Below are 22223 nucleotides of genomic sequence, written 5' to 3' on the forward strand. Positions count from 1 at the left end.
GCGCCACGTCAGCATTTTTTACAAAAACCCCCCTGTGCTTTCGGTTTATTGATTTACTTAAACGCCGTGGGAGCGGTGAAAATTTAGAGCGCCACGTCAGTATTTTTTACAAAAACCCCCCTGTACTTTCGGTTAATTATGTGCCGGTCTCCGCTGTTGTCCACCGTCCGATCTCACCGTAGGGTCGATCTGGGTGTCCACGTGTCCTGCTGTGCCGGCCCTTTCTCAGCCGTGGGATCGTCGAATCGCGAATGAACGGCGTAGATTTCGTCTACCCGGACCAAACCCTAGCCCCCGCGCCCGTCTCGCCCGCAGCCACGCCGCCGCCTCGCCCTTCTACGCAGCCACGCTGCCGCCGCCGTCGCCTTTCTCCTTTGCGCGCGCCGTCGCCGGCGCATCCTCGCCCTCCTCCAACCATCATCGCCGTGCCGCTCATAAACCCTAGCCGCACTACCAGGCTCGCGCGCACGTGACCTCGCCTGCCGCCGCCGCCACTGCTCGCCTGTCGCCGCTGCCACTGTTGCTTGCCTGCTGTCGTGCTGCTCCCCTCGCTCCGCACACCAGACGCGGCCTCTTCCTCGCTATCTCACGGTCTCCGCCCAGGCGCCGGCCTCGTGCTCCTCGCCTTTCTCTCGCGTGAGGCACAGACGGCGGCGGAGGCGTGACACCTCACCTGCTCGCTCGCTCGCCCTCTCGCCTGCATTGCCTCCTTCTCTGCCCTCCCATCCTCCCTCTCGCTCCCTGATTCCGTCGGCCCCTCTCCACTATGACCAATCGATGCCTCCAATCCCCAGCCTCACCTCCCAAACCCTAGGTTGGCCTAAAGCATCATCGAAGATGCCGCTGTTGGAGCAGGGGGTGGGGGTTTCGTCTACGATGCGCTGCCGTGGATTTGAGGCTCCCGACCCCAAACTTCTAAGGTCATTTCAATCTCCAGCGATCAAGGTATCGTGGCCAACCAAGAACGCTGCTCCGATGTGCATCTCTGCTTCCGTTCCCCTCTCAAATTGCATGCTATGCACCATCAGAGGAGCTCTTATTGATAACGTACAGACGATATGTGTTTTGAAGCTCTTAGTATTTCAAGCATCAGGTAGGCTTTCAGTCACTTTACTGATTAACATTTTTTTTCTTTGTGTATTTGCTCTCACTGCCCACTTGGTTCTTCATGCAATTTCTAGATGACTTAGATTTGGCGCTAATAGAACTAGATTTTAAGTTAAATAGATGATTTATACGCAGGAAGATCCGATTTGCTTCAATACTCTACTATCTACATGCCATTTTCAGTATTTTTGTTGTATGACTGTTATACCTATCCTAGCAATGTTACATACATATCATTGGACCAAATGGATTTGATCCTTCTTTACATTTTTAATTCTCTTAGCTGGTAGATCATTGAATGGTTAATATGGTCAATTATGGGTTGTATGCTAATATGGTGTATATTTGTCTGCAGGATTTTTTCCCTTCCCTTCCCCTATCATCCTTCTCTATTGTGAGGTATTACTTTTTATTTTTATTTTACTCATCCAGGCCTTCTGCAATAGCTATTTTGATGGAATTATTGTAGTTTTCATAATTATATTCAGTTATCGGTCTTTTAAAACTGAATTACTAGCTATGAGATCAGAATAGTAGCAGAGCATTTGTCGTTGTAAACAGAGATGATTTCCTACAGCCCACTAAGGAGTGATGGCAGGATAGATATGACTCTTATGTATCCTGGTGATTCACCTTGAACTATAAAAAGAATCTTTGTCCGATCAAGTAATGCCTCCTATTTGCATCAATGAATATTCAGTTTAAATGCATTGGGTCTACTCAGCCCATTTCAGTGTATTGCCAGTTCTTTCTGAATGCTACTTAATTAGTTTTCTCAAATATGTAGAATAAATGACTCTATAGTTAAAGTTTTCCAATCCAACCATATGCTCATCCATTTTCCTCCCTTTAATGCAGGAAACACTTTTACTAGCACTAGCACCTCAAAATTTGAGCAAGAAAAGTTATTTTAGCATCGAAACTGCATGGTTGTTCCTTTCACCGTACTTTGATAACTTGATATGACAGAGATAATAGAATTCCCCAAAAGGTGTTATAATTTTGACTGGATGTAGGATAACTGTAGTATACTTTCCTATGGGATTGTAAAATTCATTGTTTATTTTGTCAACCTTCAAAATCATTGTCATCGGCAAGCATTGACTAATCTTCTTTTCTTTTACTGTTGCATGACTGCTAGGGAGGGAGTTTTCAGTCGTAATATATGCAACACAGAGCATATCCGATATACTTTCCATCCGTGGGGGAGAGTAGTTTAGATGTTGGGTGAGTGCATTTCATTGCTGGAGTGTACTAGTGTAAAATGTGCTGAAATTATTTCGTAACTAATAAAGCAAATTTACAACCTTCTGTTTTGTATACAGGTTAATGGTGATTAGTAAGTCTCTCTGACGTGTTGTGCCTGTTATGCTTAATTCAATGTTGAGTTTGTAGTTCTCTTGGACCTTAGATATATTAATTATTCAGTGACATCATCAACCGAAGCAGCCTTTGCCCCCGGCATGGAGTTGGATCTCGCTGCCGCCGCAAGTTGCCAGGATTGATTCATTGCCGTTGCGGCCTGATGGACCTGCGTTGCGGGCTTGCGGCTAGGAGCAATACGCTGCTTCATCGTCATCGTCCAGAACACCAACCGTGTCCAGGTAGGATGCCTAAATTCCTCCTGTTCAATTTGTTCTCTTTGGCTAATCGGATCCTGTGCATCTGGGGTAAGGAGGAGGATAAATAATTGGGGTGATGCCAGTAAATTTTTCTCTTTAACAGATGCCTTCTAGATGCTTGGTAAAATTCCTAGAAGCAGATCTAAGTTTACTCTCAAAATATATTTGTTTCTGCAGCTTTCATAATTATAATGTCTTATAGTTTTTGTATCAGTTAACTTCTACACAAATAACTTCTCACTAATCTATACTACTTAAAATGTTAGTAGTGGTGGTGTCCATTCCCACACCACCCTTACCACTAACATGTGGGCCCCACAATCTATATTGTTACACCATCTTTTCAATGAGTCCTCTCCCGTTTCACTATTGGCTCTTCACAAATTTCAAAATCACCTACTTGTTTAATAAGGAAAATCATACTGTTTATTGATTAATTTAACAAGGTAGAAACTCAAATTGTTTTCCGTTGCAACGCACAGGCTCTAGGCTAGTAATGATAAAATATTGAAGATGGGCCATACACCATCTATGTCATTTATCAGAGATGTACAGGTTCAAGATTCATGCATGGCCCTTCATAATGTAATCCTGATGTACATAGGTACATATACAGGCCAATTGTTTCTGGAATCTTAAACAAATTTGGTCTAAAAGAACATATGCTTCGAAAAAATTTCTGATTTTTATTATTCTCAGTTACACTGATTCAGGAATGTAGATATGAGTATATGGCATGGTACTGCATGGAAGTTGTGATTTTATTTGCCAAGATATATACTTGAAAATATACAAAGTTAGTTTGGAGGGTACGAGTTTTGATGTTCTTGGCTTAGCTTCCCTTTTCCTGTAGATGTTAATGAGTTAATTCTGAAGTAATGTCAATATTCCTTCATTGTATACCAGTCTTTTTGCAGCCACCTTTCTGTGCTTTTATCAATGGCACCTTCCAGCAGCCACCTTTATGTGCTTATGCTTGGAGGTATATATGTTTTTTTACTGTCTTATCTGGGTGATATATGTGGCCTTCAGATCTCTTATCAAATTATTTAGGTTTAGTGTCATGATAGCATAATGTTTATGGTACAAGTAGGTTTTTCCTCAATTTCCTTCCCTATGCAACAAATCATATTTTATTTGTTAATCTGTTGTGCTCTATATTTGTACACAGAGTGAAAATACATATGCATTGATAATATCCTTTGTGGACAATTTTATATTCGCAATAGTGATGCATACATCATAAAAAAATTATCTGTCAACCTGACAACTTGGCATATGAACCCAAAATTTGGATCATGTAGTTCATTTTCTGAGACACAACGGTCTTTAGGGCTTAGTATAGACCGCCACAGGTCTTTTAGCCTCATATTTGGAGACTACATTATTTTACGAATCATATTATAACGACTAAAGTGGGTCAGCGCTGGGTCTATAAGTCAAGAGTCTATAAGTCAAGACAATAATTGATCACAAAGTATGTTGCACACCTAGCAAAAAAACAAATCTAATTGTCTCAATTGAAGATTTCAATATTGGCAAGAAATTTAGTAAACCACAATTACGATAGGTTCAGGCACTTTGTATAAGAGGCTAACATTTTTTCTTCCACTATAACCATTTATAAGCTATTAATATTTAATATTTAATACAACATTGATTCCATAGGTTAGTGTTGTTTGCAGGGCGAACTATTGCTTACCCGAAAGGATTAAAGCCACAGGTATAAGTTCTAAACTATATAGTACCATCCTCAGTTGATATGTGTAGTCCATATAGGATGACGGTACATATGTGCCACCCCAAATGACCCAAGCCTCCATATCTCTGGCTACACATATCTCTAGCTATACTGTGTGGTTCTCGCGTTGATCATAAAATTTTATTTCAGTTCATTGGTGTGTGACAAAGCTACATGCACTTCAAACAATTTTAGATGGGACATGCTATATGTTCCAATAGGGACGTACTGGGATATTATTTTTCTTCTATACAAGCGTTATTCCTGCTTTTGTTTTTCCCATCTCGACATGGTTTTGGAATTTTCTAATGACCCATCCTTCCGAATTTATATTATTTGCTTTGTAAATATGCTTACAGAGTTTTCATTATCAACCAACTTCAAGATATGATTTCATTAATTTGTTTTCTGTTTAATTTATTATTGTTTTGTTTGCCCCTTCTTGGAAGACATAGATGTTTCAACACAGTTTATTTGACAAGTGTTTTGTCCTACCTGTCATATATACTCATCGCATGGCAATATATAGATGATATCCAAACATGCCCTTAGACATAATTATGTATGGGATACCTCAGTACTCAGTGGTGCTATGCAAAGGAGGTACCAGTTCATCTACTAAACTGTTGCAAGTACGTAATGTGATGTGGTGTTGTTTTTATTGGGAGCTAAAGCACTAAATTTTCTTTGTGGTGCAGTTCTATATGTGAATATATTCAATTAGTTCATGATGAAGATGTCTATGAGAAAATGTTGCAATTCTCTGATCATTTAATGATTGTCGTTGTAACACTGCTACTTTTCTAATCTATACCCCCACATCACGTAAGCACCATTGTCCTCTATGGTTGCTGCTTTTCTGTAAATGTGCATGATTGTAAAAATAATTATATGAGCAAATGGATTATATTCGCCTTTAATCTTGTGATGTATAGTTGTAGTGTCTATGCATATGTGAGTATGCTTATGATATAATGATTTTTTTTAGATAATGTTTGGATATAATGCTTAAAAGGTACACTATATATCTTGTGCTATTTTGATTATGATATCCCAGCTTCAAACATTAATTCCCACGCACGTGGCGTAGCGCGTGACTCTTGCTAGTTATTATCAAATCTGAATCACTTGCCACACCAATTCACTTGGTCTAACAAAACTCTTGGCGTGAGAAAAAGTTCAAATTTCGATGACAGTTTATTTAAAAATTAGAAAGGTTAAACTCACGATAAAAATTCGTTTGTCTAGTAAAGTAGTGAGCAAGGCTCGTGTTTATAGTTTTATAGAGAGTAAATATGATTTTCACAACATATATCATTGTTATAATTTGAAAAAAAAATTGTTTTTTTTCTTAAGAACCTATAAATACAAATGATACTCCCTTTATCCATAAATATAATGTTTTTGGTTAGATGTGGCATATCCTATGTCACATCTGGGCAAAAGCCCTTATATTTGTGGATAGATGGAGTATAAGTCATTGTAATTATTGTTACCATTTTTGCCAGAATGTTGTTGTCGTCTCATACGTTTGTTGGAATTTTAAAGAACCTTTGGAACAAGTCAAAATGATATATTTTGTACCACTTGACCAATTTACACATGATATAATTCAAAAATGATATTATATTGCCAATATATTATATTAGCAAAATGTCATTGCCATGAAGCAGTTAGCGAGAGTTATTGTGTTGAGGAGGTGAGGTCATATTGGTGATCTAGATTTTGCCAAGCCAGTATTGATGCACATTGTAAGAAGGAGCATTTACAAGCGAAGATCTCATCACATTGAAAGATAATGCGATAGACTTGATGTGGATTAGGGTTCCCGTTCTTCCGAAAGGTTTTGATAGATAGTCGATTGGGCGGAGTCGCGACACAAATCGATCCTGTTTCTGAACGAACACGCTCTTGAGCCCCGCAATCGCAGCACCACGTCTCCTCTGGTTATCAATCGTGTCGAAACACGGTTGACCTCGCCGAGAAGGCTAATTATTGTTTGCGAATCGAAGAACACAAACAAGAACAAAGAAAAATACAACCAAATTGTAGATTAATGATTAAGCTCACAAGTTGGGGTCTTACAAACCGATCTAGCGGCGAAACTGTTTTTGACAGAATAATCTAAGCAACACTCAAACCCTAAAGGTGACGGCGGGTACTGATATATAGAGTTTAGGGTCGTGCAAACAACCCTTGACGCAACCCTAATGGGTTCCAACACGATACACGGCCCAAAGGCCCAAATACGGCGACGCAGCACCGGGACAGATTCTAGACATCAACTTGTTCAGTCGATTCCTGATGACTCGGAAAGAATTTGGATATGGAACTAGAACCATTGGAAAGGTATCTTCTTAGCTTTCCATCCATATAAAGAACGTCCCAATCCGAGCACGTATGCAACCTGGGTGCTCGTTTTAGTGCAAACTAGTTCTGGACTCCGAAACGTACTCGAAGTCAACTTGTCCCTCTTGACTTGGACGCCCTTGCTGATCCTCCACGCCTCTAAGTCTCTCTCTAAGTGTCTCCTTTGTCCTCTCCATTGTTTCTAATCATAATATAATAATTAGGTAGCAATCTAATCTCAAAATCATATAAAGAATAACATAGGAACGAGCTCACCTCTAAATTCAAATATCGCGCGCAAGCTCTTGTAATTGGTTCTTGAATGACTGGTGGAGGATTGTCGTGTATATCCGAAAGAGTGATGTCCTCATCAAGAGTAGCACATGAGTTAGAGCAACTAGTTAATAGAGCAAAGCATTGTGCAGCGTGACGAGAGCATATTTCCGCCTATGTTTAATATCTTAATAAATTGAGCACCTTTTTCCTTAGAGAAAATAGTGATTTAGGTTACAAGTATGTATTTATTCACCACTGTAGCATGCAAATTTAGGGTATTATTAAAATTGAGCACCTTTTTCCTCGGAAAAAATAGTGATGGAGTACAAAACAGTTTAGACATAATGAGTAGAGTTGGTTCAATAGGAAAAAATTATCTCAATTGGGATTATTCGCATACCAAAACACCTTTATTGTATTATCAGTAAATTTATCATGCCTTTTTTTGGCTTTTTTTTGGTTATATGAAACTACAGCTTTTATTCTCTTTTACAATGCATAAACGAACCCATGTACTATGCTACCCATTTCCCTTCTCGATTAAGCCTCATCATATTCCAAATCTACAATATATCAATTCCTCATCATGTGGTGCAACTAAACATAAATTTACTAGCCTTCGAGGATCCAAGAAATATCGAATATAGAGTGACAACAATTGTACCATGATAGTGAGGCATGCTGCTGTCATATATCTTTCCTTGCACTATAATATATAGGCATGTTTAATGAATCAAAATAGTTGGTTTAAAATCACTCCCCAGGTTCAGATTCTATCTATATTTAAGTTAACTTTGCAAGTTTCTTTTTTAAGTTCAATTTATCACAAAATGATTGTGAGTTTGATCTTCTTTTGCCTATGATAGATGATCCACTAACTTTGCTGGATTTTAATTTGAGCTTGATAAATCAAAATACTCTTATTTTTCCGGGAAACAATTGGTTTAGGTCGAAATAGTTGGACAACCACCTACCTCATCTCGTTTCCCTGCCAAGCAGAGGCAGTTGTGATGGTGAGCGCTCGAGAGCCTCTCGATGGACCTTCCCATGTACATGAAGGCTGGCCACGAGGAGATTGTACAATGATTCGCCGACCTCGAGAAGTCAACCCTCTTCAGCTAGATGCTCCAATTCAACGGCTTCAAGGTCGCCATAAAGTGTGCGTTGGTGTTCATGCTGAGTCACGCGTCTCATGGGCAAGGAGCATATGGTTTATCCGAATTTGACAGGTGAAGTAGGGGAAGAAAGAAGATCTGTTGGCCAGAGAAGAGGGAAAAGACATATCCGACCATGGAGTAGAAGAATAAGGTGAACAATAGGTTCTCATTGAAGTTTGACGATGTTGTAATCTATCGTTTTATCAGTTGTATTTTGTTATATTCAAGTATTTTACCCGACGTTGCACATGATGCACATTGAAATAATGCTTTCTCAAGTTATTAGTCGATATTTCTTCGATGATGTAGATAGTGATTTACTCGTGTTACAATAAGTAATTTTTGAATGTTGTATTTGGTTGAAACATTTTTAGCGAGCGATGAAACATCTGAAAAATATTTTTCGCTAAGTAAAGAATTATATATAAAATATATTTTTTAACAAGTGATAAAACACTGCCTAAGGATTTGCCAAAGTTGAGACGCTTTTTAGTATGTATTTATATATATTATTATTTAATCAAGTTCTCCGTACTCGGAAGGAAAAGAAAAGAAAACCCAAACCAAACGGTGTCGTCGCGGTATTACTTTTGCACCTTTGCGGGTGCTACACGATTCGTTCGTGACCCAGCCGCTGATCTCTCCTCCTCCGCCTTTCCCGACATCGATCGAGGCTGCTGCGTCCCGTGTTGACGGGAACCGAGCCTCCTCAGCGTCCACGGCCACGGCCCACGGATTACGGCGCAGGCGCCCGCCCACTACTAACGACCGCGACCTCCTCCGCCCTCGAGATCCCGCCGCCGCCGCCGCCGCCGTCGCGCTCCCCCCACCCCTTGCCGGCCTCCTTGCCCGCCGGCGCGGCGGGCGCCCCCGTGAGGATGGCGTCGCGATCCTACTACCCCTCGGATCCCTCGCCGCCGGCCAACCCCCGTACGCCCTCCCCTCCCTCTCTCCCTCGCTAGATCTGTGCCCTGCCTCTCCCTCCCCCGCTCTCCGCTCTTCGTTTCGTGCAGAGCGGATCGGCAGCGACTGGGCTTGATCCGAGATCGCGCGCGCAGTCGGTTAATTAGTTAGGCTCCGCTTATTATAGTTTGCTGCACCTAATTGGATCAAACTGTAATACCATACTACATCGTACTGGTTGCTTCCTGTTTGTGCGTAGCAATTAGTGCTGCTATTAATGAATGAATGAATCGATCATGGCTGGCTGCTAGCTGCGCGATGGTATTTTTGTGCAGATTCGACGGGCATACAATTTTGCTGCTGTTCTACCTCCTTGACCAATCACATATTCGCCTCCTTCCATTTATTTACAAAGTGCTTTGGATGATTGCCTTGTCTCCATTTCAGGTGGTCGGCCCAGGGACACTTCGGTCGTCGTCGTCGTGTTAGATACGAGCGAAGTGTACATTGTGGCTAGTTTGTCAACAAGGAAGGATACTCAGGTAATCTACGTCGACCCAACCACGGGTTACCTGCACTACCTGGGGAAGCACGGCGAGGACCTTTTTGATTCGGAGGCAGCAGCATTGAACTATATCACTAATGGATCAAAGATTCTGTGCAAGAGTACTACGTACTCTAAAGCTGTACTAGGTTATGCGGTATTAGGGAGTTACGCATTGCTTCTGGTTGCGACGCAGCTGAGTGCGACAGTACCAACCCTACCTGGAGGTGGGTGTATATATACAGTGGCAGAGAGTCAATGGATAAAGATCCAACTGCAAAACCCACAAGCCCAAGGTAATGGAGAATCGAAGAATATCAAGGAATTGGCTGAACTTGACATTGATGGGAAGTACTACTTCTGTGAAACAAGGGATATTACCAGGCCGTTTCCGAGCCATATGACTCTTCGGGAACCAGATGAAGAATTTGTGTGGAACAGATGGTTAGCAAAGCCTTTTATGGATATTGGGTTGCTAGGCCATTGTGTTGTTCTATTGCAGGGTTTTGCCGAGTGCCGGAGTTTTGGAGGTACAGGACAGCAAGGTGGGATAGTTGCCCTCCTTGCACGACGTAGTCGGTTGCATCCTGGGACCCGCTATTTGGCCCGTGGCATAAATGCTTGTTCAGGCACAGGTAATGAGGTGGAGTGTGAGCAGCTTGTATGGGCTCCTCGGAAGGATGGTCAAGGGCAATCTATTCCCTTTAGCTCTTATATTTGGCGCCGTGGAACTATACCAATATGGTGGGGTGCCGAGATAAAAAATGCTGTTTCAGTAGAGGCTGAAATTTATGTTGCTGATGATCCTTTCAATGGGAGCTTACAATACTACCAACGGCTGGGTAGAAGATATGGAAATAAATTATTGGAAGTCAATGCAACAAGTCAAAAGAAACCTGGAGTGGTTCCCATTGTGTGCGTTAACTTGCTGAGATATGGTGATGGAAAACCTGAGACAGTTCTTGTTGATTCTTTCAAAAGTTCACTAGAGTACCTGAGGTCTACTAAAAAGCTTGGGAAAACCTGGATTCAGTTGATAAATTATGACTGGCATGCCACTGTGAAGTTAAAAGGGCAACAACAGACAGTTGAGGGCCTTTGGAGACACCTTAAAGCACCTACAATGGCAATTGGCTTCAGTGAAGGAAAATACTATAATGTAAAGCAGCAGCTTAAGGAATGTAAAGGATCAGTTATCTTCAATGATGACATCAATGGTGGGTTTTGCATGGAATCTATACAAAACGGGGTGGTGCGCTTCAATTGTGCAGACTCTCTTGATCGAACCAATGCTGCAAGCTACTTTGGGGCACTTCAAGTTTTTGTCGAACAGTGTAGTCGATTGAGTATATCCCTTGATGTTGATGCAATGTTTGGGTTATCATCAAGCAGGTATCCTGAATATAATGGCAGAAACCCTCGTACTTTGCCCCCTGGATGGGAGGAGCGCTTTGATTCTGTAACAGGAAAATCATTCTATATTGATCATAATACACGCACTACAACGTGGGAGCATCCATGTCAGGAGGCTCCCCAAAAGCCCTGGAAGAGATTTGATATGACATTTGATCAGTTCAAAGGCTCGACGATGCTTGCTCCAGTGAATCACCTTGCTGAACTTTTTCTTCTGGCTGGTGATATCCATGCTACATTGTACACTGGCTCAAAAGCTATGCACAGTGAAATTCTGAACATATTCAAGGAAGAGACTGGAAAATTTAGTAAATTCTCAGCTGCTCAGAATGTCAAGATTACGCTGCAAAGAAGGTTCCAGAATTATATTAATGATAGTTCTCGTCAAAAACAGTTTGAGATGTTCCTTGGATTGAGGCTGTTTAAGCATCTCCCATCCATCCCTATTTCTCCTCTCAAAGTTGGTAAACTTGCTCCCTGTCAATACCATTCTTGCAAACTTTACCAGTAAACTTGATTTTAATTTTCAATATTGCAGTACTGCAACTTCTTTATGCCAAACAGTTTTCATCGCAAAGATGTAAAAAATTCCTGAGTTTTAGCTGATGTTAAATTTACATGTAACTAAAATCCAATCCTACAAACTTCTATAATCATCTCTCAATGCATCTGCTTCAACAAATTACATGTGTAAGATTGATATTTTATCTTCTTGTAGCTAATTTTGGTTTTAAACAATTTTTGGTTGAATCATGCCTGATTTTCATAATTCAGGTACTTTCGAGGCCATCTGGATGCATGTTAAAACCAGTTCCTAGTATCACCCCAGTGGCTGATGGTAGTTCTAGTCTTCTCAGCTTCAAAAAGAAGGATCTGACTTGGGTATTCTGCTTTGGATAGTTATTGTCCAGTATTATTTCTTGATATATGACTATTGTGTTATTGTTTTACCTGTGTCTCACTAAACTTTTACTCCTGCAGGTATGTCAGCAAGGTGCTGACTATGTTGAACTTTTTATATACCTTGGAGAACCTTGTCAAGTTTGTCAGCTTCTTCTTACTGTCTCTCATGGTGTTGATGATTCTTCATATCCAGCAACTATTGATGTTAGAGTTGGCTCCAGCGTAGATACCCTTAAGCTTGTTCTTGAGGTCTTTTTCATCATCCTATCTCACTGTTTATTATTAATCTCCTTTTTTGTTAATAGTTTTTAACTCATTTGTTTCATCAAGTTCCTTTGACATATCAAGTTGGCTCACTCGCTGTCAAAATTCAAAACTGGAAAAACACAATAAATAGCCCTTTCTAGTTTTGTGCCTCTTCAAATGTGTCCTGTAATTTTGATATCTGGCCAAAATGCTATGTTGCTGCTATGAGCACATTACTATCATGGTTGAAAACCAATGTCGAAGTGCATGCTCCTTAACTTCGTTGTGCTAGGCTTGAAACAAAGCTCAGCCCCTGGTTCAGCCTTGATTTTGGCAAATTATTATATCCTATCATATATTATTCAACTACTATACTTTTGGCAATGTGTAGTAACTGCTTGTTTGTAGTAGTTTGGCTCTTTTCTATTTTTGTATCTTGACTTAGATGATTTCACTTGTGCTCTGCATGCCTTTGTTCTTTTACACTCCTTATTTGGCTAGTAGTTATATAGTTAACTGCAAGATTATTTGTTCAGGGTGCTTGCATTCCACAATGCTCCAATGGGACGAATTTGTTGATCCCACTTACTGGAAGAATTGATCCAGAGGACTTAGCTGTGACAGGTAAAAGTGCTCGTCCAAATATTCAAGAGAGCACTTACCTTCCTTTGCTGTATGACTTTGAAGAGCTGGAAGGAGAATTAAACTTTTTAAATAGAGTTGTTGCATTATCTTTTCATCCATCGGCCAGGGCAAGAACACCAATTACTCTTGGTGAGGTAAAAGTTTGGCTTGATTCTTCTCGATGTAGATGTTCAGAGTACATCACTTTTAGAACTGGAACTGTTCCCCCATTTTTAACTTCTTTTTTTAACTTGTTGAGCTTCTATAACAGATTGAAGTGCTTGGGGTTTCTCTTCCATGGGTGGATATGTTAACAGATAGCAGACGTGGCCCTGATTTTGTAGAGCTTCTACATGAAAAGTTGTCTAGTATTCCTGGCAATGTTGGTTCAAAGGAAGTTGCAAATTCTTCAAATTCTTTCTTGCCTCAAAATGGTATTGTTGGTAGTGAAAGAGCCTCTTCTACTAAAAGCTCTTCATCAGTTCTACAAGGCAGTTCAGGAAATTTTGTGGACTTTCTCACTGGTGATTTTGACATGCTGAATCAATCAGATGCAACTGAAAATACATCTTTTGTTAATGTGGAACAAACGAACTCATTTGATGATGACTTTGATGTTAACCCTTTCGCCACTGCATCAGAAACACCTTCTGTTAAAGTGAATAGCCAGGTTGAAGAATTTGACAGTGCACACATTTATCTTAAGTTTTTTGAATCATTTTCTGGAAATATCAAGGTATTTTACGTACAATTTATCTCCATTCTTTTCATATCAAGTCCATTATATTTTATAATCTCCTTGATGTATTTTCTTATTGAATCTATGTTGAGCTTATCCTGAATATCTTAAATTGCTGCTCTCATACAAGAATGCCCGGAAATATTCAAATTCCTATAAACTAGCATAAGGTAACTAAATATATATTTCTTTTGTAAAAACTTGCCGACTTATGCTCTGTGCTGCATTGTTAAACTCAGTACTAGTTCTATTCTGTCTGCTGAAATGTAGATATAGTTGTGCATTTTGATAATACCGCTGTTTTGAAAGCAAGTTGAATAAATATAAGCTATTTTTCATATGACATTACTTTCATCTTTCGGTGTATATACTTGCTTAATATTTTCTTGATAAAGGAAAATATGGCTTACTTCGAACCGATATGTAAGTTTCAGTCAGGATTGTTAAATGTCAACTTTATTCATCCTTCCAGGGTAAGGGTCTTAACTTCGAGCAAATGATGAAGCTTGAAATAAAGCGTCTTTGTCTTGATCTTTCTGCTGCCGAAAGAGACCGGGCGTTATTATCGATCGGTATTATTCCTGCCACAGTAGACCCAAACCGCTCGGTTGATTATTCTTACCTGTTGAAGTTGTCTAGCCTTGCTGATTATCTGGCATTGCTGGGCCATACTGTCCATGAGGATCGTGTCAATGCTTCAATAGGGCTCGAAAATATCAATGGTCATGCTATAGACTTTTGGAATATTTGTGAAAATGATGAGTCGTGCACAGGTGATGTATGTGAAGTCCGTGCTTTGTCTTCATCACACGCTTCTGCCACTAGTGAGAACTCATCAATATTTGTAGAGTGTTCCCAGTGTGGAAGGACAGCATGCAAAGCATGTTGTGCTGGGAAAGGAGCCTTTCTTTTGCTTAATAACACTTACAGAGATCTGAAGATATATGGTGGGAGTCAAGGTGGTGGCTATTCAGCTCTTGCAGATAATTTTGTGTGCAAATCATGCTGCAGTGAGGTGATCAAACATGCATTATATGTGGATTATGTGAGGGTTCTTCGCAGCCTGCGAAAAAAAGGTCGTACCGAGCAAGCAGTACTGAAAGCTGTGAATCAGGTCTGCGGACTTGAATTCAGTAGGATATCCGATTTCACAAAAAGTGTTCAATATGGTCAAAAGCAATTGAAGCAGCTCCTTGATGGTGAAGAATCCCTTGCAGAATTTCCATATGCAAGCTTTTTACAAACGGTATTCCTCTACCTTATTTATGATAATTATAGTCATTTTTCCTTTTATTTATTCTTTTATTAGTATTATCCTGGTGTCAGATAATGCACCACCTAAAAGAGAACTTTTTCAACCTTTTCTTGTAACTTTTTTTTAACATTTTCTTTGTCTGAAGAGAACTCCTTTTTATTTGTCTGAAGATAATTCCTACCGATTTTGCTTGCCCATTGAGCCACTGAATATGCTTAGAGCTTGCTCTCATATTTTCTTTTTTCAGGTAGAAACTGCTGATGACTCAGAACCACTGTTGTCATTACTGGCACCATTTGGTATTGGAGAGCAAAAGTCTTATTGGAAAGCTCCACTGGATAACACATCTGTGGAGTTCTCAATTGTTCTTGGTGGTCTATCTGATGTTTCAGGAGCTGCAATAATTGTTGGTTCCTGTGGATACTCAACATCTGACTGCCCAATTGTAAGATCGCTTACTTAGTTTTCTTTTTTCTTCAGCAGGTTTTCTTAGTTTATCTAGAAAAGGAGTACAAATGATGCTAGCTGGCCAGAAATATAAACCATATGGGAATTATAGTTATATGTTGATTCCATGTCAGTTTTCTTGATAATCAGGTTCCGAGGGTGCCTTTGTAGGTGGTGATTAGTAGGGTTCTTATGTACAATGAGTTTAAACTGAAGTCATTAAATCTATCTTATTTTCAAACTTATAGGCATTCGAGTGTCTAGGCACCCTGCATTGTATGCATGGCATAAACTTGTGAAAAAAACACCGATGACTTTTAAGGCATTAAAATGCAGCTTCCTTTCATTAGCAGTTCACAGAATTAATTCATTATCACTGAATTGCAGATTTTTTTTTTGTTTTTTAGACTGACCTTTGTGCTGGAATGTAATAAATAGGATTTCTAAAATTTGATGTAAACGTTAAAGAAAAATATGAAGAAAAAAAATAAATTTCCAATTTGTGTGAACCAACATGAACCAACATGACATTGCCGGAGCTGAAATTGTAATAAATAGGGTTTCTAATACTTTTATTTGATGTAAACGTTAAAGAAAAATATGAAGAAAAAAAATATATTTCCAATTTGTGCGAACCAACATGACATTGCCGGAGCTGAAATCTGATGGATAGTTTTTATTTCAGCATGGAAAAGGTTCTAACTAGTAAGGAACATATAAAAAATCGTGATTTTTTCATGGGCTCAAACTAATAGACCGGTAGGTTAGGATCAAGTTTGTTGTCATAAAGTTGAGTCGAGTTGTCACTCTACCGGCTTTTGGACTAGTCATGCCAAGTCATGATTAGTAGTTGAGTTGACTAGTTTATTAGAAGGGAGGTGATAAAGGAAAAATGGGAAGCACATGAGGAAAAGAGGTGCGCAACTGGCTCCCTCTAATCTGGCTCTGGATCTAGTGGCTGGTTATGTACGGGGGAGGAAACCTAAACATCTCTCCTCATATCTCCCTATCCTATGGACTGGGCCTCCCATGCAAGGCCCAATTTTCTCTCATGCAGCGCAAGTCAAGTCATGCTCCCTGGCCTACTTCTTGTCATGACTAGTCGCATTACTTGACAGCAGAGGTTGTGATCAGGTGCAATGCTGGACACAGATGTTTTAATCACTATATTATATTTTGAAAGTGGACTATTATTAGATTAATACAATGAAAAGAACACACAAGACCGTTCTTCTTGGGTGGGAAGACAACCATTCTTTCTGATGGCAGATTCTAAGAGTCAACGATCAATCACGAAATGGTGTATGAGTACTGCTAACTCCTTGAAAGTGTTTTCTTTGACATGTGCAAACTCAATTAAAGTTTGGAGTAAAATAGAGTCAATAGGAACTGTGCATGATTTACTATGAACTTCACGACAGATCCATGTGACAAACCTGAAGTCCTGAACCTAGGTTTTCTGGCGGTTGAGTGTTGACACTTGACAAAGCTGCATAGGGTTTGGAAACTTGGGACTGTTGGCATGCAGTAGCATGGTAGCACAAATTTTACAGCACAGAGTAAGGGCAAATTCCACCTACTTACCCCTTGCTTCAATATTCCTTCTATTGAAAGGGTGAAGCATGGAGGCAGAGACATGGTGCAAATACACCTAGTTTGTTCACGTACTCCTGATCTGGATTTAAACGCAATGGGCAAGTGCTGTCTGTCACCTTGTTTATATACTGGGTCTGGTAGACAGGCAGAGTTAACTAGAAGATAATTTGATTTATCCATTCAGCTATTTTCATTTTTCATATTCCTTTTGGTGTATTGCTTTACTTCCTTTACATGCTAAAAGTAACAATTGTGCTTCTTGTGCAGGTGGAGATATGGGCTGGTAATAAAATAAATCGAGAAGATCGAACATTTATAGGAAAATGGGATGTACACGACATGATGTTGTCATCTCCACATCTTTCTGGACCCGAAAAAACAAGTAGCATGAGTGAAGAGCCAAGGCACATTAAATTTCACTTCCCAAACCCTATCCGCTGTCGTATTGTTTCAATAAAGATGACACTCAACCATATTGACTCTCATTCAACCAAGTTCAGTGAGGAATTTGATCTTTTGTCATTAAGTGAAGGCACATTTTCTGAATCCAAGCCAACCACTCCACAGAATTCATTTATCCATGCAAAAAGGATTGTTATTTTTGGCAACACTCTGAGAAAGGAGACAAATCCTGACACATCTATGGGAATAATGAGGATGAAGACTTATTTAGATAGATCGCAACCACTGGGCAGATTTAGGGTAAACACTATGATGCTTTTAAACACATTCTGAGCTCTATCTTTGAACTGTGACTTAGTTCTTTTCTTCCTATTTCCCAGATTCCAGTTGAAGCTGAAAGGCTGAGAGATAATGATCTTGTTCTGGAGCAATATCTCTTGCCTAATACACCTGGAATAGCTGGATTTCGCCTTGATTTCTTCAATGTTGTTAGACCGCGGGTGACCCATTCACCTTCCTCGTCAGAGTTGGATATGAAGGAATTTTCATTGATACCTATGGAAGATAGAGTTATAAATCCAGCAATTCTTTATTTACAAGTCACAATTGTTAAGGTAAGAAGCAGCTGCCTGTGTAGTCAAATTTCACTTGCTTTGATGACTATAATTGTTCCTTTTGTGCTTCTCATGATCTTTATTAGTTTGTTTTTTTAATAGTTCAAATGTTATTACTAAAACATCAAATCACGTCTTAGTATAAATTCTAATGTTAGTGAAGCTAGTGGATCATATGCAACAACTTTCATCTGTATGATGTTGGCTGCTTATAGCAATCATTCTTTTGCTACATGATATCACTATAAGGGTTTAAGAGGCCTATGACCAAACCTTTTAGGTCGCTATGGATTTTTTAGTTGCCATCCGTATACTTTTACCTTATTTTTTCACATGCTTGTGGCTTTCTACAGGAGTCTGGAAAGCTGGTTGTTGAGGAATACCGTTTACCAGAAGTAAAAGTGAATACTCCACTCTATTATGATTTTCAAGATTTACAACAAGATGTCCGTTGTGTTCTCTTTAGATTACTTGGGGATGTCACTGCCTTTGTGGATGACATTGCCGAGATTGATGGCTCAAACTTGCGAAATCTTCCTTTGGCCACTGGGTTGTCTTTGTCAAATAAGATCAAGTTGTATTACTATGCTGATACATATGAAATGGGAAAGATTGGAAGTCTCTCAGCAGTATGATATATTGATATGTGAGGTAATGGTCTATGACTTTCTAGGTTACATTCTCTTTCTTTGCATAGGTAAGTTGTCTTTAAGTAAGAGACCACTATGATATTTTGGTTAATTAAAAGAGCATTTTACTAAGAAATTGATTTGCAGTGTATTCTCATGAGCAATTATTTAATGCCATTTCAGAAATCTAGTTTGCCCTATAATAGTTCACATTAATGTTATGTACAAATCTTCTAATTTGCTGAAGTCAGCTGGCTAGAACATGCTAAGTTTTAGAATTTTCTTCTATTGTTAGTTTGCTGATATTTTGCTGGCAACTGAACAATGCCACCATGCTGCAGCCGCTTGAGTTACTTGTATGAGATTCTGGAATAATTAATAGGCTACCAAGAAGTTTGTGGCTAATCCTCTCATACAAATGAATCGTGGAACAGGAGACAGCACTGTTTTTTCACCAAAATTGGATTGTGTTAATGCTTTCTTTATGGAAAGGGGCAAATCATCATTAATTCTAAATGGAACTTCATTGTTAGTTACAATAAAGAAACGATGTATTTACTAGGTAAGCTCAACTATGGAACATGCATAATGTTCTTACTTACTTTGCTTTACCTTATTATAGGTTGTATCTGCCATGATGGAATATTGAACTGATCATACCTGGTGGTAGTCAGATTGATGATGTTGTAAACTATTGGTTTTACCCGGACATGCAGTGCATACAGATGCAGCCGCTGTGGTGACAAGCTGACAGCGGCCACGATGCCGCAAGAAATACAGTTGCTTTCATGATGTTTCGTTGTTTTCTACTTTGATCTTCCAGTGATCTGATTCAAGGAATCTGGGAATTTGCTGAATTTCTGGAAATTCATTTTTTTTGGTATAGAATGTCTAGAAATTCAACTTATTGTAGGTTTTTCTGCCACGAGAGATTGATTTCGCTTTTCAATGTTGCAAGTTACACTTGAAATACATGTATGAAGTCTTTATGTCTGTATAGGTGTAGGAACCAAATTTGTATGAGTTCTTTTTTGGGTAAATATTTTGGGAAAGGTGTATTTACCAAATTACTAGACCAGCTATGCCAAGCCCAATTCTTTCCATTTTACTCACTGGATTATAACGGTGAATTATTACCGTGAATTATTTGCTCCATGCTTTTGAAAATATGATTTTTCAAAAAACTTTGTACTGCATATATTAGACCTCTCGTTCTAAGTTATCTAATTTATTTATTCCTATAATCAACTGGCTAATCCAAATAATCCATGAATGATTTGTTTCAAATGCTCCCTCGGCACTGAAATGCTGCTCACACAGTAGTTGAGTTTAGCGGGCATTTCATGTGAATGGGATTTGATGCGTGAAATTTTGTAGGGTAGCATTTCAGCTGCAAACGATGGAGTTTACCTGTTAAAGAATATCTATACGGTTCTTTCTTAATTATGAACCATTACATGTTAGCATAAATTTACTAGGAGTTTATGGTTTCAAGTCAAATCTTGAATTTAGTAGGGCGCTACTGTGGATGAATTTTAATCAAGCTTCTATTTATGTTTGCCCTAGATCGTGTAACAAGGTGGCAGATTGTTTGGCCTCCTATGGTAGGTATGGTGTTTTTACCGCGGCCTCTGGCTCCCCCTGTTTCTGGAGCCAAGCCCTGGCTTTTGTAATTGAATTTGTCTCCGGTGACTTGCCTAGAGCAGTGGGTTAATAAACTCTGAAGTTTCCAAAAAAAAAAAAGAGTCAAATCTTGAATGGTTCTCTTATGGACCTTAAGATCAAGGTTGATAGTCAACTTGTGAGAATCTAAAAGTTCGGCTTTATAGGCATTTGAGTTTCTAGGCTTCTAGCTTATACTAGTTTGTTTCCTAAATTTTATAGCTATTGATTCTAGTTTATTTTCTGAATTTTGTAGCTATAGATTCTTAGAACCTAGGTAGGTGAGTATTTGGACTGTTTGGTAGTTGGAGGATCTGGTAGAAACTTTAGCTGTTAGAATAGGCCTATAGCAGTGATCTCTCCATCATGTAGAATGCACTGTGATGACCACAATTATTTAGTGCTCTCCTGATGTCGTTAGATCGTCATTTAGTATATCTTGAGCGAGGGTGCTAAGTGTTTCAATTGGGGATGTTTGGATCATGAGATAGGCTGGAGCATTACTTTATGTGGTTCAAATTAGTTTTTGGTTATTCACATCTCATCTCCTTGGAGACTATAGGCCGAAGGATACCAAATGATATTATACCATCATAACAGCACAATCTTGATCATCTTTCTCTTCCACCATTTTCAGAAAGCATTAACACTAGACCCTCCTTGTTTGGAACACGGGAAGTCTTTACATTTGCCTTGTGAAACTGTTTTGAGGTTCTTACGATAAATCTTTTTAAAATTCATGCATTCTACCAGTCAGCGACAACAATCCTACATGCATGTAGTTATACATACCTGAACAGATGGTAGTAACAAATAAATAAGCATAATTTTGTACCACTGACAACATACACACCTGTAAAAGCATAGTTTTTGTTGGTGACAACATAGCACCCATATAATATACATATGGCCATATATAAAGTTGAACAAGCAATGAGATGAAACAAGCATAGTTTTATTTGTGACAATATCACACTAACACTGTCATACATGTGGATTTACACACCTCAATATAGGCGATTAAATTAATAGACATGGATAGGTTCGGATTATTGACGACGGCACAACACTCACACATACAATTCTCTACTCACCCGACAATCACTTTCATATAGAGTCTCACTCCGGTGCCTTCTACCTAGAGTAGAAAAAAAATCTGAACCGTTGATCTTATTTGATCCAATGGTTCAGATCTATTTCTACTACCACCACACTTAGTGGTAGTAGAATCGTGGAGGGGTACTTTTGTCCAGGAAAAATTATATGCGGAGGGATATTTTCGTCCTTTCCGAATCGCGCATCTGGAGCCGATGCAGAGAGAACCCCGCGGCTCCCATCACCACCTTGACGACCTCGCCTGCTCCACCGCCCTCGACGCCTTCTACTCCCTCACCTCCGTCGCACTGGCTGCCTCAGCCGCCCTCGACGAGCTCGCATCTCCGTCCGGGATCGCCAGAGCTGCGCCCTCTCTGCCGCTCCCCCACGTCGGCCCACCTTCCGACGAGTTCGCCTCCCGGATCTCCGCCTCCGACCCCAGCACCGTGCCACCGGCCGCCGCCGAGACCTCGTCCACCTCGCTATCCCCTTCCTCGTCGTCGGCCTCCTCCCCCACGCTCGGCTCCAGCCCTGTCCATCTCCGCCCGCCATTGATCCCACAGCCGCGAGAGCGAGCCCCCAATCCATCGCCTCCCAAGCGGAACCTGCAGCCTCCGGAGCCAATGACCACCAATCTCTCGACCTCCGAATCATCATCCAAGTCTTCTCTCGCTGGCTATAGCGCTGCTCTCCAATGGATTAGCTGACATGAGAAGACTCTTTTTCTGCTTTGCAGGTCAGATTTGATTTGTTTTTCTTGCTGCTTGTAGGTTTGCAGCTCGAACATCTGCACTGAATCTTCTTTTTCGTTGGCCTCTAGTTCTCGAATAGTTTTTCTGCTTGTCTGCTCAAGTTCTGCAGTTCTTGGTCATAATTTTTCCTCCTAGAAGAAGGGATTC

At 39.9% G+C, this 22223-nt stretch overlaps 2 protein-coding genes and 1 long non-coding RNA gene across 11 annotated transcripts; all 3 read left to right on the forward strand.

Moving 5' to 3' along the window:
* Nucleotides 1-316: 316 nt before the first annotated feature.
* LOC127785420 (uncharacterized) lies at nucleotides 317-5772 on the forward strand. 9 transcript variants are annotated; one of them, XR_008019737.1, is made up of 6 exons: nucleotides 317-1093; nucleotides 1463-1506; nucleotides 2249-2334; nucleotides 2433-2711; nucleotides 3647-3711; nucleotides 4415-5768. It is a non-coding gene; the product is annotated as an uncharacterized LOC127785420 (long non-coding RNA). The 9 variants fall into 9 exon arrangements; XR_008019738.1 differs by having other exon boundaries at nucleotides 1966-2334; nucleotides 2433-2446; nucleotides 2536-5772; XR_008019741.1 differs by adding an exon at nucleotides 1966-2036 and having other exon boundaries at nucleotides 2433-5772.
* A 3090-nt stretch (nucleotides 5773-8862) lies between these two features.
* LOC127764763 (probable phosphoinositide phosphatase SAC9) lies at nucleotides 8863-19675 on the forward strand. The gene is made up of 12 exons (XM_052289681.1): nucleotides 8863-9182; nucleotides 9603-11572; nucleotides 11887-11994; nucleotides 12094-12264; nucleotides 12798-13040; nucleotides 13157-13621; nucleotides 14097-14870; nucleotides 15127-15324; nucleotides 17190-17624; nucleotides 17705-17938; nucleotides 18292-18589; nucleotides 19190-19675. Exons 1-11 carry the CDS (start codon nucleotides 9131-9133, stop codon nucleotides 18571-18573), a joined length of 4932 nt encoding a protein of 1643 aa, XP_052145641.1. The 5' UTR covers nucleotides 8863-9130; the 3' UTR covers nucleotides 18574-18589; nucleotides 19190-19675.
* Nucleotides 19676-21539: 1864 nt separating this feature from the next.
* Nucleotides 21540-22031, forward strand: LOC127771755 (formin-like protein 14). The gene has a single exon (XM_052297720.1). The coding sequence runs from the start codon at nucleotides 21540-21542 to the stop codon at nucleotides 22029-22031; it is 492 nt and encodes a 163-aa protein (XP_052153680.1).
* The last annotated feature ends 192 nt before the right edge of the window (nucleotides 22032-22223 follow it).

The sequence above is a fragment of the Oryza glaberrima genome, chromosome 1 (assembly GCF_000147395.1).
Source record: "Oryza glaberrima chromosome 1, OglaRS2, whole genome shotgun sequence".
Taxonomy (NCBI): domain Eukaryota; kingdom Viridiplantae; phylum Streptophyta; class Magnoliopsida; order Poales; family Poaceae; genus Oryza; species Oryza glaberrima.

Coding starts and splice junctions, on each gene's coding strand:
- LOC127764763 (XM_052289681.1), top strand. CDS start 9,131: ATGGCGTCGCGATCCTACTACCCCTCGGATCCCTCGCCGCCGGCCAAC. Junction 13,622..14,096: donor CATTTTCTGGAAATATCAAG/GTATTTTACGTA, acceptor TCATCCTTCCAG/GGTAAGGGTCTTAACTTCGA. Junction 17,625..17,704: donor AACCACTGGGCAGATTTAGG/GTAAACACTATG, acceptor CCTATTTCCCAG/ATTCCAGTTGAAGCTGAAAG.
- LOC127771755 (XM_052297720.1), top strand. CDS start 21,540: ATGCAGAGAGAACCCCGCGGCTCCCATCACCACCTTGACGACCTCGCC.